We start from the raw sequence: 20,709 nt of genomic DNA, 5'->3' as shown, positions 1-20,709 counted from the left end.
AACATTTTCATGGTGATAGTTTCATTGTAATTATACCAATGATTGTCACTTTTGCGTGTTTTCACTTAAATTCTTACGTTTCTTTATTTTCTTAGTTGTGATCTTTGTGCTTGACTGCATTTCATTCGATTTTTTTACAACCATGAACCATCTTACTTTTTTTAACCGTGAATATGCCCACATGCATTTTATTTATAGTTTCTGTAATGGAAATAGTCTGTAGGCTCAAAAAGAGTATCGGCAACGTTCTGCAAGATTTTTTGGAAAAATTCATGCAAGAACGATGGATATCGTGAATTTGGCCGTCCAAGGAGGCGTAGGATTATTTAGACGAAGTAATTTTAGGATTTTTTTTACGTAATCCTACTGCGAGTGTAAGAAGAGCGTCGCTCATGATGGTTCATGGTTGCAAAAAAATCGATTGAAATGCAAATTCAAGCACACAACTAAGAAGTTAAAGAAACGTAAGAATTTAAATGATAGTATGCGAAAGTGACAATCATTAGTATCATTACAATGAAAGTCACTATGAAAGATGCCTACTTTGTGAAAATGTTAAAAAAAAGTTACCGTTCTGAGCCATATATTATTTAAAAAATAATTATTTCTGACTAAACTACACAGAAAATTTTTCTTTAAAAAAGTCTAATTCATTAAAAAAATAATATTATTTTCTTGATAATTCAAAGGAATAAAAAAAATTTGAAATATTTCTGTTAAGGGTAGTTAGAAAACTATCCTTATTTATAACCGATTTTGATGAAACTTATGATAGTTAAAGACCCTTATGATATGATTATTACCTACAATTTTCATTCCATTATCTTAATCAGAAAGAAAGTTATTTTAAAAAATACTTAAATGATAAGACCCCTTTGGAGGGGCATATCTCATTTACTATTTTTCGCTCTCTTTGCACCTCCTAAAATTTTGTACCAACTGTTCCAAACACCCTGTATATACCATAATAAACAGCTTTTTGAAAAGTCCCAATAAATTTAAATAGTCCTCTTGGTTTTCTAGTGTGTACTTGATAGACTTGATTGTATAATTGGGAAGTTTTTGAATTTTAAACTTTATTTAAGGGTTGTAGATTGAAAACATTGATTAGTGTCCCGTAACATTAAATTTTTAACTACACGTGCGTTATAATCATTAATACGAATAATTTTGAAAGAGCCATTTTTACCTACGGTTTTTGATTCATGTTTTTTGGACTCTTTCGCTTATACTTTTTGACCAATTTTATAGTTTTCCTATTTTTTCCTGTCTGATTCATGTGAGATAAGTATTTTCGGATTAATCAAACTATTGTATTGTAGAATGAAATCTTTCTACGGTTCCATATGATTTTGGATGGAAATGTATGGTAAATTGAATGCCAATTTGATTATTTGAATGAATTCTTTAATATTCTATTAGGACTCTTGCCCCTTCTCATACTTTACATTTAATAGGAATTGCTTGTCCAAATTTTGTAAACTATCATCTGAGGTTAAATAATTTTTTCTAATTTGGAGGTATCCATGTATATTACTTCAAAGGGTGTTATATTACTTTGTGTTGGTGTCAAATTCATTGGTATCTGAGGAAGATGTCTATCATATTTGCCCTTTTGACATACATTGCAATTATTAATATATTCTTAGATAGTTGTTAATATTTGGTTCCAATAGTATCTTTGTTTTAATTTTTCGAAGGTCTCTATGATTTGATTTTCCTTCGGAATATGTGTTATATGATTTCATCAATTTCATAATTTTTCGCAGAAACATTCTCTGCTGAGTAGATCTGACTAACTTGGGTCCATTATTATTAAAACATAGTTGGTATATTTTACAAAATCTTTGTAAATTTTATTTTTATCAAAATACATTTATAAACTATTACGTTCTCTGTTGTATATTGTCTCAGAAGTGTAATAATTCATTCTCCATTATTTTCTTTAATTAATTCTTCATATATTATCTATTTGTTATCGATGTTCAAATGTGTTCAATGCGGATTTGTGAGGACAATGTTTATAATTGTCTGTTTTAGTTCTGAATTTATTATATCGTCTAAAATTGAGATAGTATGTTTAGGTTCACCGTCTCTATTGTAGCGAATAGGGGATCTGGTTTGCCCTTGTGCTATGTTAGCAAGATTTTGAGGCAAATTAAGAATTCTACTTAATCATTAGTGGGTGTTTTTAAATCTGTTTCTCATTCAAGGTCTTGTATAATTTGATCTAATTTTGGGTCATGAAAGTTGACTGCATAGATTCTGTATCTATGGGATTAATTTGGATTCTAGATAATGCATCTGCTTTCGTATTTAATTTTCATTTTTTTTATATTCAATCGTAGTCATAATCTTGTAATTTTGTTTTTTATTTTATGAATTTTGAGTTTTGTACGTCTTTTAAGGAGAATAACCATCTTATTGGTTTGTGATTTATATAAACCTTGAATTTTCGTCGCAATAGGTATGGTCCAAACTACCGTGTTGCCCAAACTAAACCTAGTCGTTGTTTATTAATCACTGAGTTATTTTTTTTCAGATTCGTTTAGTGTTCTTCATGCGTAAGTTATGTTTATCATTATTTACCTCTCCCTGAGATAGTACTGCACCTAATGATACTGTGCAGTATCTGTTGATAGGATAAAAGGTTTTGAATTATATGGTTTTTGTAATAATGGGCTATTTGTCAAAATTCATATTTCAAATGTGTGCAAATTCTTTTATGTGGTCTATTTTCAGAAATAAAGTCATAGGTTTTGTTCATTTAGAATAATTTTTAATCATTTTTTTGTAATAGCCAATAGAAATTAATTTCCTATTTTCTTTTTGGTAGCGGGAATTTTAAAATTGCTTCGATGATGCGCCTAAGAAATTTTACTATTTTAAAAATTCTGATTTATCCAATTACACGGTCGATAGCCGCACGGTTTAAGGCGTCAGTACTTAAATCGATGTGTCGATCTGCCCGGGATTCGAATCCCGCGGCCGGTAGACCGTAGATTAGCTATGGTTGTACGGAGGATTGGCACCCTCTGTGCATGTATGGTAGGGTGGAAGAATGTTGGCTTGGGTCAATGTGAGAGATTGACACCGGTTGGCATTTGACCACCCCCCTAATTAATGAGGTTTTCCAGGTTTCCCTCATTCCTGAATGGTGGTTAGGGCCTACCAACATAAGTCGTTCCTGGACGCAAATACGGCCTGCGTAATAATAATATGCCGCCTCCTCTCCCGCACAAGTCTCCGACTTCTGGGCTAATTCTCGTAGTTAGAATGAGGAGTAGAGATATTATTATTATTAATTATATTTTTAAATTGGTTTACCTAAATCTCTCACAAAATTAGGCTGACGCTTTCAATGTGTTCTTGTAAAAATGTTGAAAATATTAATGTATCATCCATATATACCAGATATCTGTTGTGTAAACCCGACAAAACATGGTTCATAGTTCTTTATAAGTTGATGGAGCATTTTTGAGTCCAAACGGCATTCTGAGAAACTCATAATGTCCATTGACTGTTGTTTTCTCATTTCTATCCTTAGAATCCATTTTAATTAGATGATGTCCACCAAGTTTAATGTTGTAAAATATTGACTTCGTCCTAATTTATTCAAAACGTTATTTATATTTGGTATAGGAAATTTATTTGTTACTTTTGGTTTTTTTGGTTTAATTTTCTATTCTCTGTTACAATTCTGAACTTTTTGATTTTTTTTTGAGAACATACCATATAGGAGATGACCATGGTGATATTGAAGTTTACTATTTGAAGTGGTGTCAATTTCTGAATTTGTTATTGTTTCGTCATGATGGTAAGTTTCGTCATTTTCTGGACTTATTGATGTTTTTGGTACTGGTAGGACTCGTCATATTCAAGGAATTCGTATTCCTTAAGTATATTGTTTTCCTGTATAGGAAGATTTTCGTTCTCTGTATCCTCAGAATATTCTTCGGGGCAATAATCTTCTCCATAGTAGGGTTCTTCTTTACAGTACTCATATTCAAGGCCTGTATACGAGGTGTTGTCTTGAAAATGTAGCTCTTGGAATGTAAATCTCGTTGGAGGTACAGCTTGTTGAGTAGTTCCAATAGTTTTGGTGTTTGCGGATAAGGTATCCATTGATTGAGGATAATGGTTGTGTAGGACGTGGGCATTTTGAATATCGGTACGTTGAGAATTTTGATTATTTGAAGAAAATTGTTGATTTAGGAAAGCTGACTTGTGGAAAATTTTGTATTTGAGGAAAATTTGAAAAATTTGTGTGTTGAAAATTTGAAGGGCTAGGATATTGTTGCGAAGAGCTTGGATTAAAGAAATGTGGGGTTTAATGTGGAAAATATGTATTTACATTAGGGGTTACTTTACATTATTAATATTAAAATTGTAATGCAATATTAAAAATCAAATTTGGGCTGCATTATTGTCAATAATGAGCATACTATAAACTTTTTCCCAGGAATTTACGAAATTTAGAAATTTTGACCCATCACTGTTGAAAAAACGCAGTTAGATCTAGATAATCGTGAATACTAATACTTGTTTGAGCCATATTTATGGCTTGTTCGTTATCTAAATTGTCAAAGATATAGAAAGAATTACCAAAAAATTGTTTTGTAAATATTAACAAATAATAAAAATATTTCCCATATGTTGCCAACTTTTTCGGCGGATACTGTTTGGAAAATATTATACATACATATTAAATAAAAAATATTTTTTTCAGGACAAGATGAAATTTTGTAAGGGCTGTAACAGTATATAGGATTAAGTTAAACTTCCACATTAACAAAAATGGCAAACACAGCACATTTCGTACGCAGACAAAGTTCCCGAGACCTAAATCCACAGCGATCCCTAGACCGCCTAGAATTAAAAGAAATGCGGGGAAGACTTGTAATGGAGAATGGAAACACGGGAAGTTATGGAGCTACAAACGTTGCATTTGAAGATACAAGCCCCAATACTAAAATTAAGTCAGCCTGTAGCAGCAAAAGAGGTTCCCAAGATGGGAAACCTATATTTAAACCGGAGTGTGGAGAGGATGAGAGAGAATCATGGGACAGTAAATTAACGTTTTTGCTTGCAACAATTGGTTACGCTGTTGGTCTTGGAAATGTATGGAGATTTCCGTATCTGGCACAAAAAAATGGCGGGGGTGCTTTTCTCATTCCTTATTTCGTTATGCTTGCCATTGAAGGAATTCCCATCTTTTATTTAGAATTAGCAATTGGCCAGCGGTTAAGAAAAGGCGCTATTGGAGTATGGAATCAAGTCTCTCCTTTCTTATCAGGTTAGTATGTAGTAATAATATAAAGTTATAACATTTCCTCCAAATAATATGTCTGTATACATATTAAATGAATAATTATAAGCTTCATTCAGTTCTTTAACAGAAGTGTAATTATGAATAGATATTTTTAAAAGTTATATAATGTAAGATACATAACTCTTCTACCTCCATTATATGCTTTTTTTTAAATATAATTTTTTGTAATATACACGCTACTCCAAGAAATTAACGCATCACTAAAATAATTTTAGTAACTTATTTTTGCGTTATAAATAATAAATTTAAATATTCTAATTATTTATAATAATATAATATAACTCGATTTGTTTTAATAAAAAAAATTAAAGGTAGCTTATTTTGTATGGAAATAAACAATACTTTTCAATTGATTTAATATCATGTATTTATATATCTGTTTCGGATTACATCCTAACATCCATGGTTCATGCTCAAAAAGAGTGTTTGCATGTTATTTTGATTCAGATTACTCCATATTTTTAAAAGAATTATTCATATCCTAGACATGCTGCATTCATTTCTTGGCATTGTAGTAATAGCAATAATATTCACCGACTTTAAGTGAATTAATTACATAATGTTTCGGTTGTACTAAGGCTGCGAAAATATAATACAGAAGCAGTAGCAATTTCTAATGACATTGAAAGTATAAACTAATATAATTTGCTATAGGTTACACTAGTACTAAATTAACACTAATTAGCTATGAAATAAGCACTCCCAGGTAGCACACAATATTCATTGGATGGACATATTGAACATGGAGAAGTAATCATCTGGACATACATGAAACTACATCGAATGGACAAACATTTTATGTCCATCCTGAGCCATGCTGTTTATTGATCTTTGAATAGACATCCAGTGGACGTATTAGAAAAGCCATCTAATGGATGTTTTCAAAAGGATATCCATTGGCCGTTCATTATATTCAACTTTGTATATTTATACATATTGACTGGACGTCCATCGGATGTACAGAAAGAAACATATAGTACACATTTATGAAACATTGTACCTACATTGGATGTCCATTCTATGTTCATTCAGATCTCCATCACTTACATAATCGCTATTATATTTCAAACCATGATGATTACGCTCTAAATATTTTACTTGTTTTTTGACGTGACAGCTTAACATATCGTACAGCACAGGTGATTTCAGCAAATAGTTTATATTTTGTTGGCCATTAACAAATGATATTTCCTTGTGATATAATTCGGGGAGATTAAATCCCTGAAAATCAACAACAATTAACTTCATATTTACTAATCGACAGCTCTGATACTGAAATATTATGTTTTATCCTTCTTAGGACATTTCTTAAGCCTCTCCACTCAAAGCTAAATATTCCATAACTCGATCGTGAATAATTATACAATGTGCCATAGTATTTTTCTTCAATCTCTAATTTTACATCGATAGTTGAGGATTTTATGGAATAATTTCTTTTTGAGCAATTTATGACGAATAATGCTCGAAGTCTTTCTTTCCACATATTTCAACAAGTTTTAGCAGACCAAATCTCTTTCGTGGCGCTACTACTCAAGGAGGGCAGTTCATGTAGTTCCAACTGTTTACATGGCATTAAGAGTAGCATATTACTGTTTATTTGAGTCAATAAATCAAGTCTTACTAGATGATTTAAAAATATATTCGCCGAATATGTCTTCATTCGATACAATAAAACAATTGTTATCGGTGCGAGCTCTAATTAATCGCAGTATCTGTTTACCGAAGATAATCCTATAATCATGAAAGAATCCAAGAAAATGCTATGAAGGCATTTTTAAATAAAATGTTAATTTTATTGGATCGTATGTTACCAACTGTCCTTCAGGATAATTCTAGCCTCCGATTCTAAGGAACTATCGTCTTTTTCATAGCATAAATAGTCTTTTACTAGACTCACTACTTCCGAATATCGTACTTTATTCAGTTCCTTTCGGTTTATGTTATGAAATCGTACAAAAATACTTCATTGGTAAATTCAACGCAACCAGTACCAGAGTAATTTTTTCCTAAGTTCCCTTCAATCGATATGTCAGCATCACTGATCAATAAGGCAGTCTGTTGATAAATTGCAATTTCTATTTCATCGTTATTTCCCATTTATTTGGGAAAGGATAATATGTATAAATCTCTTTTCTAGCGATGAATTCATCATACTGAGGATTCTGGAATAACTAATTCTTCCGACATTGTAACCCAAAGATTTTAAATACCAAATATTAGCAGGCTTTAAAGCGGAAACCTTCCTCTTCATACAACGATTAGATACAGAATGATGTTGGCATAAAGCAGCTCTGTTTATACAGTTTGCTGATATAAATATTAACCTGATTCTAGTTCTAACTCCACAATAATAATAAGTTTCTCTTGAAAATTATCCGGCTTAAAGTTTTGATCAAGTATTTTCAGAGTGACGTTATTTATCTCGCGTGTAGGTACTACTCTTAACTGGTAGAAAAATTAGATTATTAGATTCTATGTCTATGGCGTATCCAGGATCAACTTTCAATTCAAATGTAAAAATTGTAAAAACGAACTTATTTCTTTAGTCAGTAGTATCTACTTTAGCTGTGTAAAACTTTCATCATCTCGTATTGTGGTCTTATTTACTTGTATTATTTTATTATTACTTGACATAATGGAAGAAACATATTTTGGTTTCAGGAATTGGTATTAGCAGTGCTGTAGTATCTTTTAATGTAGCACTTTATTACAACACAATAATTGCATGGTGCCTATTTTACTTCGTACAAAGTTTTCAATCCCAACTGCCATGGGCTAAATGCCCCAATGTATATTTCCCCAATGGTTCATACATCACTGAACCGGAATGTGTGGTTAGTATTGATATCTATTAGCTACATACGAATGATAGTTTCATGCATGTTCAAGCGAGCATGCCTTTCTCATACATGTATCTACTGACGTGTTTAGAAATGTTTTAACTTCCATTGCGTTTTTTGAATAGTTAATAAAAAGATTTTTCAATTTCCGTTTATAAATATCGTATTCAACATTTATGCAATGAATTAGATTTTGAACAGTCAATTAACTTGAATAAGTCGCAAATATGAAATTACTTCAATTTTTCTGAAGACGCAGAAAATATGGGATGTGATAAAAATACATCTGGTCTGATGAAAATTTAATCGCTTTATTCCGGTGGAATTAGAGTTTGAACCTGAAAAAAATATTAGTAGACATTTTATTGTAATTTATGACAGGGAAGGGTATGTAGAATGATAATATCAAAAAAGTAACTTGAAAGAAGTGACGCTCAGTTGGCAAATTGCAAATAAGTGGCAAAATTACGTGTTTTTACACTTTTTTAATGCCCACGACAATCTAGACGATCTATCGGAATATTAGTTATTTTATGTTGTAGGCAATTAAATTACCAGTCATTTTTCACTAATTTGTTAACTGAAATAAAGGTCGAACGCGGAAATATCTGTTTTAAAATTGCGCATTATTATGGCAAAAAGTAATGAATGTTGATGAAATTTATGGAAAAGACGGTCAATCCAAAGACCAAGATGTGTGCCAATGGCCGATTCGATTGACCGTGAAATTGTTGCTCTAAGTATTTGTTAATTAATTTCGTTCATTTTTTTTCAACTAATTGTTTAATTACTAAACGTTAATATTAGAAGTTAATATCCTAGATGTAAGTTCTAATTGATCCAAATAAGCGTATCGAAAAAGAAAAATTTACAACTAACAAAGTATGACGTGCAAAACAATTGTAGGCATTTATTCCTGTAATTGTGTTTAATCCTGTTGGGATAATTAAAAAAAAAACAGCGTTATAAACAAATTGTCCCAGGGTCAGGCAAAAGCGACTCGGGAATTCGCTCTTCTTTCATTAAAGTTTATTTTTATGGTAATTTAAAAGAGAAATAACCTACGCCTATTTGTTCCCAAAATAGCTTTTTTTATAACGTTAATTGTTAATTAACTATTGGACGTATTGGACTGGGATTTTAGAGATACTTAAAGAAAGGGTTAAACTAATATTTCCAGAAAGTTTTACACTGATAATTCATGTAATAAACGCGTTAGAAACATTAAAAGTTAACGTTAATGAACGGCCTGCACGCGGGAGAAGGAGCGCCGGCCCACGCACGCGCGTGAGCTTCGCTTTCGGCCGCGTGTGAGATATTTCACTTGAACGTTTTAAATTCGGTTCTCTCGCGTGCAGGTCGTTCATTATCGTTAACTTTTACTCCTGCTAGCGCAGAGGCAGATTGGCTATGCGGGAACTCGGGAGGTTTCCCGATGGGCCGCGGTCATTTTGGGCCGGTCCGCGGTGTAGAAGGATGAAATATATTTTTGAAATAAAAATTTAAAAAAAAATTGAAAAAAATATGAAAAAAAAAATTGAAAAAAAAAATTGAAAAACAAAAATTGGAAAAAATTTTGAGCAATAAATTCGAAAAAAATCAATGAAAAAAATTTGGAAAGAAATGAAAAAAAGTATATATTAACCTAGGGCAGTAAAATAAGAAATGTCGACTTCACCTTGGCCGACAATTACATGTGATCTGAGGCTTGAAAGCTTCAATTTTTAACAAACTGTGTGAGAAATTGGTCATATATGAACCAGAAATAACTACTCAAAAACTAAGAGATGAATTAACAAGTTTAGCACACCAGTGGAAAAAACTTGTACAAACTCCATTGGACGAGTATGAAATACGTCAATGTGATGAAAGTGAAAGTGAAGAAATAGACTAGGCGGTATCTGTTTTGGTTTGGATGAATTGTATATCCACGGAGATTTTTGGCTTTTTGGCTTTCAAATATCACTAAAAATGAACATTTTTCTATGCGCATAAAAAAACGTGGGCTTAACTTTTGGCGGCACAATATGTTAAAAAAAATCGAAAAATGTCATATTTTTCTTCCTATTTAATTATGTATCTTTTCAAGAGTTGATTTTAGGCGAAAATGGAAGAGGAAAAAAATGTTTGTAATTAAATTTTTTACAAAACATGACTAGTTACAAATCGAATGAATCATGATTATTATGGTAAAAATCGAAAAAATCGCAAAAATGGGGTTAAAAAACAATACTTTTTAGGGAATTTTTTTGGGGTATTTAAATTGGGTATAGGACCTTTATACTTGGCTCAAAAAAACTTCATGTTATGTAGAATTATCACACCAAATTTCATCAAAATCGGTTCGATAGATTTTGCATAATAATTTTGCAATCCAGATTTTGAAAAAAAATTTGCAAATTTTCAAAATTTTGCACAGCAAAAACCAAGGCCCTTAGATACTTGAAAATTTAATCACATATAGAAGGGCTCTCAAGCTTTCAAACTTTTTTTGAAAAATTCGAATCCGTCAATTAGGAGAGCTCTGGCGCTTGTTTAAACATTGGTCGAATTTTTGTACTTATAAACAATTAGAACTTTGTGAATATTCAATCAAATCAAATTTTTTAAAGCAGGTTTTAAAAGTTCTTGGAAAGACGCTTCTTTAAAAAAAAAAAAATCGATTGGTCAATTAGTTACGTAGTTATAGCCGATCAAAGTTAACCGTCATTTACACTAAATGTACTGGGACATCCGGGCTAATTTTTCGAAAAATACCTTTGGTATTCCGAGTACTTACCAGGTCTAAGATTACAATACTTTTCTTCATTGGCAACCTACTTTAAATCGTGTTTAAAGTTATTTATGCAAGCGAGAAATTCAAGAAAATCGTACGGGTGGTTTCAAATGCCTATCGTTACTGGTCTTTCAACTGTCCGATAGTTATTTATCTTTAAACTTACCTTTATTGTATCAAAGGTAAGTTCATAAACTTATATACTGTTTATCAAAAATCAAAAACAAATTTTTTAAATATTCTGAAATTGATTAAACAACAATTATTTTCAAAATATAACGAAAATTAGTAATATAATGAGTTAATTTCTCATTTGCTGATATTTTGAATTATACTTTAATCTCAAAAGAAATTATGATTAAATAAATAAATTAATTATACAAAATCAATAACTTTTAAAACCTACTTTAAAAAATTTGATTTCATTGAATATTCACATAGTTATTCTAATTGTTTATAAGTACAAAAATTAGACCAATGTTTAAACAAGCGCCAGAGCTCTCCTAATTGACGGATTCGAAAAAAAGTTTGAAAGCTCGAGAGCCCTTCGATATGTGATTAAATTTTCAAGTATCTAAGGACCTTGGTTTTTGCTGTGCAAAATTTTGAAAATTTGCAATTTTTTCTTCAAAATCTGGATTGCAAAATTATTATGCAAAATCTATAGAACCGATTTTGATGAAATTTGGTATGATGATTTTACATGACATGTAGTTTTCTTGAGCCAATTTAAATACCCCAAAAAAATTCCGATTTGTAACTAGTAATGTTTTGTAAAATATTTAATTACAGACATTTTTTTCCTCTTCTATTTTCGCCTAGAATCAACTTGAAAAGATACATAATTAAATAGAAATTAAAAAGAAAAATATGACATTTTTCGAATTTTTTTAACATATGTCGCCAAAAGTTAAGTTCACGTTTTTTTTATGCGCATAGAAAAATTTTCATTTCTAAAATCTCCGTGGATATACGATTCACCCAAATATGGCTTTTTGAAACAGATACCGTCTGGACTAAAATCACAGAAGATGAAACTGATGAAACTCAGCAGAAATATAAAGGAAAAAATAAAAAGAAACATGAGCCATGTAAAAACTGCATCATATGTTGTTACAGGATTTTAAATAGATACAATCTATTGACAAACGTATTTCTCTTTGCATCAGTAGCATATAAATACGTATTATCTCTATCGTTTACACAAGTAGCTGTGAGAGGTCGTTTAGCACTTTGAAGTTTTTAAAAAATCGTTTGAGAAGTTCGCTGACTCAGGAAAAACTAGAGACTTTTATGTTAATGGCATTAAATGTAGACATTTTAAATAATTTGTCATTAGATGATGTAATTAATGAATTAGTTTTAAAAAGTACACTTTTAAAAAAATCTCCTTTTATATTAAATTGGAATTTTTTGATTATACTTAGCTCTACAACACAATATTTTCGATTAATACAAAATATATATTTTAATGATTATTTATTTATTAAAAATAATAATGCTTTAACTTCTTATACCTTCCAACTACTACTTATCCATTTTAAAAAAATATAAATTATTTTAATTTAAGATTTTAATTTTTATCTACAAACAAATTGTGATATTAATTATTTTTAAAGCAATATCAAATTATCTATGGCTAACTTTTTTCAAATATTTCAAATAAATCATTCACGAAGAGCCTTTTTAAAAGAGCCCTATTTAAAATAAAATAAATTCTGAAACTTTCAAAAAACGGGCCGCTTGATGAATGTTTCCCGGGCCTGTTCATCTAGCCAGTCCGCCTCTGTGCTAGCGCGTTTATTAAACTATGAATGTAAAATTTTTGGACATTTATATGTCCAAAACGTTAAACTTATTTTAACCCTTTCTTTAATTGTCTTTAAAATCTTGGTCCGATATGTCCAACAGTTAATAAACAATTAACATTATATATAAAAAAAGTTATATTGGGAACAAAGAGGCGCAAATGATTTCTGTTTTTTAAATTACCGTAAAAACAAGCTCTATTTAATGCAAAAAGAGCGAATTCCCAAGCGATTTTTGTCTGACTCTGGGACAATCGGTTTATAACGCTGTTTTGCACGTCTTACTTGGTTTGTTGTAAAGAGCAACTTTTTGTTTTTCAATACGTTTCTTTAGATTCAATTGGTACATGTATCTACGATATTAACATTTAGTAATTAAACAATTAGTTGCAAAAAACGAACCAAATTAATTAACAAATAACTGGAGCAACAATTTCACGGTCAATAGAACCGGCGTTTGGCACACATGTTAGTCATAGGATTGACAGTCTTTTCCATAAATATCATCAATTATTATTATCATCATTATTGCTTTTTGCAATAATAATGCGCAATTTTCGAAAATTGATATTTGAAAAAACACGTAAATTTGCCACTTATTTGCAATTTGCTAGCTTCACCTTTCGAGTTACTTTTTTGATATTATCATTCTAAATAAAGTAAAGTGCAATAAAATGTCTACTAATAATTTTTTCAAGTTTTCAGATTTTATGATCTAATTCGACTGGAGTATTTATGATACTAGGACACCAAATGGGAAGCTGTGGCGGTACAGTTAATCATATTTATTAAAAATGTATAATTATTGTTATTAAATTGAAATTTAATTAAATATATTCGGCTTTACTGCGATGATGGTTTTGTGGCCGTTGCTTCTCATTTGGCATTCTAAAGAGATACCGGCCCAAATGTTATAATATAGATCAAAAACAGAGTAAAAACAATACCTGTAGAGTATATTTCATATGACAAGTGCCATTTCGCTAATTCTAAAAAATCTCTTTATACTGAGTATAGTGTATAGTGAGTGAGTTTATACACGCATGCGCGCTTTCATGCACGCTTACATCCACGTACGCGTACATTCACGCATGCTCACACGCATGTGCTTTTACTGTGTTACATGGACAGGGTATCGCGAATTGCATACCCAAACTTTACCTGTGATACAACTGGTCAAAATTATAAAATAGCTTCCATGGGCATAGGTCAGGAAATATTTAGTTTCCGAGCTAGAGACTGTTAAGTTAAAACATTGTTATTTATTCTAATACCTGATGATGTCTTGTTTAGGTAAATAAAACCTATATGTATACCGAAAAGTAAGTATGTTTATGGGAACTTTTTTCTTATTTCAAGGAATTATATCACCAGGTAGAGTTTGGCGATGTACAATTCCGGATAGTTTGTACAGAGCTATCCAGAATTGATGGTTGGTCGCCACTACAGGAAAACAGTAAGGGCAAAGAGGAAACCGCAAGCAATTTTATGGTATGATGTTATGATGTTTAATTAAGGTAGCATACCAAAGATTTAATAAATAATGTGATTTTAAAAATCGACCAATACGGCCCTGTACAGTGAAAACGGTGAGATTTAGACTCTTGCTTTACAAGGCAATTGTTAAGTTTATCTTCCTAAAGGCTGCGAATTATTTTTCTCAATTTCATTTTTTTCATCAGAGAAGACCTTTATTCTCTTTCCTCAACAACATGTTGTGCATTATGGTGCAGTAAGAAATTGTATTATAGAAAAATGTATTTTTAAAATGCTGACACAAATCCATAGAACTAATAATTATTAAAAGTACTGTTACTGTGCTTTATAAAGGATGTTGTAGAAATAAATGCCAAAATTTATCCACCCACACTTAATTCAACAAGATCAACAACTTTTGTTTCTAAAACCTCTTAGTTTTCAAGATAATATAATTTTAAAATTTTTGTTACTGATTACTGTAGTATAGGTCGAAATTTCTATTCATGTTATATAATAGACAACAATACTAAAAAAAAATGGGAATTGATTTAATATTTAACTAAGGCTAGCAAAAAATAGTGAGAGCAGTTCGTTACCGTTATTTGAATGCATATGTAGTTGAATTTTCGAAAAAAAAAAACATTCGGCAAAAGTTTCTACATTTGATGAGTATACATGGTTAAAATTATGACAATTATTTTTGGGAATACCCTATATCGTAGGGAAAACATATGTTAACATAGTAAATGCACGTTTTAGACTTTGCATGTAAAAAATGTTCCATAGAAATAGAATACGTAGAACTCTTTCCAATAAATATTTTTATTGTACATAAAATATTGTAAACATTTCATCACAAATGACGATTCCTTGTTTTTAGATCAGTAGTCCTACTCAATATTTCTGGTACAGAACAACACTAATGGTATCTGAAGACATAAGCACCCCTGAACAATTCAACTGGAAGATTGCTTTGGCTCTTTTAGTTGCCTGGATACTGGTGTATATGTGCATGATCAAGGGTATTGCTTCCTCAGGGAAAGTAGTCTACGTGACAGCCACATTTCCTTACATAGTACTCATAATTTTCTTTTTTCGCGGCATAACATTAAAAGGCGCCGGCGACGGACTACGCCATTTATTCACTCCGTCCTGGCATACCATTTTGGATCCAGTCGTGTGGTTGGAAGCTGGAACTCAAATATTTTTTTCTTTAGGTTTGGCTTTTGGTGGCCTTATAGCGTTTTCGTCTTACAATCCTGTAAATAATAATTGTTATCGAGATGCTGTGATGGTATCTTTAACGAACTGTTTTACTTCAATGTTTGCTGGTATAGTAGTTTTCTCCATAATTGGATTTAAAGCTACTATGACTTTCGAGAAGTGTTTGCAGTTGAGAAGTTCTATGCTTATGGAATTATTAGGGTCTGATTATAATAGCTCTAAGATTCCCCATCAGAGCACTGTTCCGACAAATCAAGCTATCAACAAAATATTGCCAGATTTACCAGTTTGTGATTTACAAAAGGAGTTAGATAATGTAAGTGAAATACGAGTATATATAATATAAGGTTATACCTACTTTTTTGTCATAGTTGTAAAAAAAATGTAAAACACTGTGTTTATGTTGTACTGTTAACTATTTCAAACAATCATTGTCTCTTTTGTACTTTCCTACTGTTTATTAATCTTTTTCTATTTATTTTTAAGCTTTTACTACATGTACAGGGTGATTCAGTCATTATGTCATTAATTTTAATCACGTATTCGGAAGGCTTAATAAAGACAGAAAATCGGAAAAACAAAATTTTTACTCGACTTTTAAAAATGAAGGAAATCAACTCCCGCTAAGAAGGCGGCCCTGCCAGATGCCCGGATGCTCGGAAAATTTTGTAACGTAATGTCACGAACAAACCGTCAGCTGAGGCGAACAGCGTTGCCAAGTTCACATTATAATCACATTTAATTTTGCCGCTTTAGTATACGGATACATATGTACGAAACCAATAAAATTCAAGTAAATAATGAATCATGCTGCATTTTATTATAACTAATTTTAATAATTATATTAACTTAGTGCAAAATGTTTTAACAAGCATTACTTCTCGAAGTCAACTTTCGTTAAAAGAAAATAAATAAAGCAGAGGTTTGTAGGCACACTGAATTTTATCAAATAAAAAAAATCGGCACACTAAATACCCGAATATATAAAATACACTACACACGGTTACAAAACCATTACCTAACAATGTAAAGCGTTTATTCAAATCTACCACCCTCCATATCTCCCGCATTTTTCCCGCAAAGGAGTTAACATAACACATTTTCAAAAAGTTCAAGCTTTAGAAGCAGCTGATTTCCCCAATCGTCTTGAATTTTGCAATTTATTCCTGAATCGAAGTGCAGCAGAACTTTATTAACAAAGTGCTCTGGACGGATGAATGATATTTTACTCGTGCTGGCATTTTAAACAGGTAAAAAACATAAGTAGTGCCTTCTCAAAAACAATACCTAGGTTACACCAAAGTTTAGATTTACACTAAAGTTTACATTTATTATGTAAACTTTGGTTATACGCAACTGCATATTGAATAATAAACTGAAATACTAAAACTGTGATTATTTAACATAATAAATTATAAAACGTCAAAACGTTAATAATATTAAAAATGATAAATTGTAATAACCGTACATTCGAAAACAATCATCCCTATTCATTGATGACACGATTTTCCTTTGATAAAACACCGACAACTTTTTGCGACGACACTAAAGTGCACACGTGCAAATTAGAAGGTTATTGAACTCGACAAAGGTTGATCTAGGTCGGAAATAAGGACCGAGTTGTTTATTTGTCTCCGTCCGATTGTATTTTTATCTTTTCTTACAGTCAATATTTAAATACTACATACATTTCACCCTCTCTTTATAATTTATCTAGTGAGTGTTGGTTTTTTATGTCATTATTTCTGTAATGAAATTGAAATGGTTATGAAATGAAATTTAAATTATTTGAACTCTTGGGGTTTTGTAATTTCAATATAAAATTTTATTTAAAGTGAAACGGAGCTAATTTCTTTGCAGCCATAATAGTCACATTTGGTCACCCGCACACTACTCGTCGGTTTAGCTTTCAGAGGAGGTTGGTTGTCAATGTATGAACAGGAGTATATGGCGATCGTTTAATTGGGCCGCATTTTCTACCTGTACATCTGAATGGGCCGCGTTACTTTCAATTTTTAGTAGAAGGCTTACAGCAAATTAAAAAATTATCACTATGATGTTAATAAAAAATGATTTTTGACAAGTCATGCTCAGACCTCCTCGAGGTTCTTGCTGGGTAACAATAACAATTTAATATGTTGATTGCATAATTATAAAAAAATAATTTATAGCATTTTAAATTATTATTGGCTGACGTGAGCAAACCGTTTATTTATTGTCTTTATATGTGCGAAAATATATAAATATGGCAACATTGCATCTAGGTCGCTTTGTTCATATCGTAGCCGGCTGACGTCAGCCGGTCAGTAACAGCCTGAAAAGGGGGTTAAATAATGATTTGAAAATATTTTTTTTCAGCTTAAATATGCATTTAATTTTTTTTTAATCACGCCATCGTATTATACTCATTTTTCTCTATCTGCTCTTAAAATTAATGACATTATGACTGAATCACCCTGTATAAATAAAATCTTAAAGTAGGTATATTCGGGTATGCAGTCAAAGCCAACATAAATATGTAAATTTTTTAATTGCTTTTATTCCTTCTTCAGGAGAAACTACAATAGAACATATTATATTTAGGTAACAACAAAAATATTAATAATGCCTAGAACAAAGTTTCTTCAAAAAACCAGTCATAATATAAAATATGTTGAAAATATAATGTTAACACTATAAAAGCTATTGATTAAAACTTGACAAAAATTATTTACACTAAAAATATTTAAAATCTCTAAAAATTATTTTCAAACATTTTTTACTATCTCTAACCTTAAACCGTGAACGGCCATGTGGTGTCAAGGAAACAAACAATTAAATCAGAACCCAAAATAGTGTCTTGAAGCCAACAGAGTAAGAACAATCGAGACAAACCATTCTTCGAAAAGTGTATTAAATACCTAAATGTTCCCTTAAAATCATTTTTCATTTCATAAAGTAAATTTTAGAAAACTTTTCGGTGGCGTTCTAGGTAAATTGAATTGTTTTAGAAAGCCAGTAATACTTGACACAGAAAATGAACGTTGCTCTTTTACTACCGTTCATAACGCCTACACTAAAAAAAAACACCAAATTAGGAGCGGTAATACTGTAACCAAATAATAATAAATACAAATTACAAATTACAAATTACAATTACAAAATAATTAGACAAATAAAATTACAAACTTATCAACCAACTGAATAAATTGAAAACACATACATATACAACAGGATAAGGTCATTCAATCCTATATGAAGCAGATCGATGATCATGCAGTATTTGGCATTTCACTTAGCATGACATAGCCAATACTCTGTACATTAAATAATAGATTTATTCACATTATCTACAGTTTAGAACGTCTGAATAAATTAATAATTATATGTTTATATGTAGTTACATTTCAATGGTAATAATAGAAATAATTTATTTTAGTTTTTTTAATTTATAATAATCAACCAAAATCAATAAATTTGAAAAATAGATTGATAAATTTATGACTCCTTTTGCAGTCAGCTTCTGGAACAGGATTGGCGTTCATAATATTTACCGAAGCAATAAACCAATTTCCAGGAGCGCAGTTCTGGTCTGTGTTATTCTTTCTAATGCTGTTTACTCTTGGAATTGATTCTCAGTTCGGGACATTGGAGGGTGTAGTAACTTCCGTAGTGGACATGAAACTGTTCCCGAATCTTCCAAAAGAAATATTAACCGGAGTTATTTGCTTAACATGCTGTTTGATATCAATGGTGTTTGCGCATGGAGCAGGCAGTTACGTTTTCGTCCTATTTGACAACTTTAGTGGAAACTTTCCTTTACTTATTATTGCATTTTTTGAATGCATTGGAGTCTCTTATGTATATGGATTAAAAAGGTAAAAGTTTAAATATAGTTATAGCACTTAGTTATAGATAATAGGCTATAGCTGATATCCAATGAAGTTGAGATGCAGTCCGAGAATTAAATAATCCTGAGAGAGGGGTATTCCTTTTTTATGTGGAAAATAAATAATTCATTTCTTTTTCATTGACTGCTTTGCAGAAGATATACTAAAGTCGAATTAGATCATAAAACCCGAAAACTTGAAAAAAATTATAAAAATTATTAGTAAGCATTTTTTATTGCAATTTATGAGGAAGACGGATATGTGGAATGATTATATCAAAAAAGTAATTCGAAAGAAGATGTTAAGTTGGCAAATTGCAAATAAGTGGTAAATTTATGTTTTTTCACTTTTTTTACTGCCTACGAAAATCTAGACGACCTATCGGCATATTAGTTATTTTTTTTCGAAAAATTACGCGTTATTATTGCAAAAAGCTATGAATGTTGATGAAATTTATGGAAAAAATGTATAAACAAATTGTCCCAGTGTCAGGAAAAAGCCGCTCGGGAATTCGCTTTTTTGTATTAAATAGAGTTTATTTTTACGGTAATTTAAAAAATCAGAGAAATATTTTTTTTATAACCTTAATTGTTAATTAACTATTGGACGAATCGGACCGATATTTTAGAGACAATTTAAAAAAAGGGTAAAACTTTTATTTTCAGAATATTTTACATTAAGTTCATGTAATAAACGCAACAGTAAAAGTTAACGTTAATGAACGGCCTGCACGCGAGAGAATGAGCGCCAGGACCATGCACGCGCATGAACGCCACGCACGGTTGCGCGCGTGATTTGTGAACCGAATTTGAAACGTTCAAGTAAAAAACCTCGCGCGCGACGAGAGCAATGTTCATGCGCCTGCGCGGGCCTGGCTCTCTTTCTCCCGCGTGCAGGCCGTTCATTAACCTTAACTTTTATTGCTGCTACCGCATTTATTACATGAACTATGAATGTAAAACTTTCTGAAAATAATAAGACACGGTCGATAGCCGCACGGTCGATAGGCGTCAGTACTTAAATCGATGTGTCGATCTGCCCGGGTTTCGAATCCCGCGGCCGGTAGACCGTAGATTAGCTATGCTTGTACGGAGGATTGGCACCCTCTGTGCAGGTATGGTAGGGCGGAAGAATGTTGGCTTGGGTCAATGTGAGATATTGACATCGGTTGGCATTTGACCACCCCCCTAATTAATGAGGTTTTCCAGGTTTCCCTCATTCCTGCACTGAATGGTGGTTAGGGCCTACCAACATAAGTCGTTCCTGGGCGCAAATGCGGCCTGCGTAATAATAATATGCCGCCTCCTCTCCCGCACAAGTCTCCGACTTCTGGGCTAATTCTCGTAGTTAGAATGAGGAGTAGAGATATTATTATTATTAT

The 20,709-nt window shown here is 31.5% G+C and overlaps 1 protein-coding gene across 1 annotated transcript in view; it reads left to right on the top strand.

The window, feature by feature from the left end:
- The first annotated feature begins 4,797 nt into the window (after positions 1-4,797).
- Positions 4,798-20,709, top strand: part of LOC108914114 (sodium-dependent neutral amino acid transporter B(0)AT3) — a 29,841-nt gene continuing 13,929 nt past the window's right edge. The window contains exons 1-4 of the mRNA XM_018719830.1: positions 4,798-5,296; positions 7,994-8,166; positions 15,116-15,775; positions 18,955-19,316. Of these exons, the coding sequence (XP_018575346.1) occupies positions 4,798-5,296; positions 7,994-8,166; positions 15,116-15,775; positions 18,955-19,316 (1,694 nt within the window). The remainder of the gene's footprint in view (positions 5,297-7,993; positions 8,167-15,115; positions 15,776-18,954; positions 19,317-20,709) is intronic.

This window comes from Anoplophora glabripennis, unplaced genomic scaffold, assembly GCF_000390285.2.
Source record: "Anoplophora glabripennis isolate ALB-LARVAE unplaced genomic scaffold, Agla_2.0 scaffold1052, whole genome shotgun sequence".
NCBI classification, from domain to species: domain Eukaryota; kingdom Metazoa; phylum Arthropoda; class Insecta; order Coleoptera; family Cerambycidae; genus Anoplophora; species Anoplophora glabripennis.
This window is presented reverse-complemented; position numbering and strand designations above follow the sequence as displayed.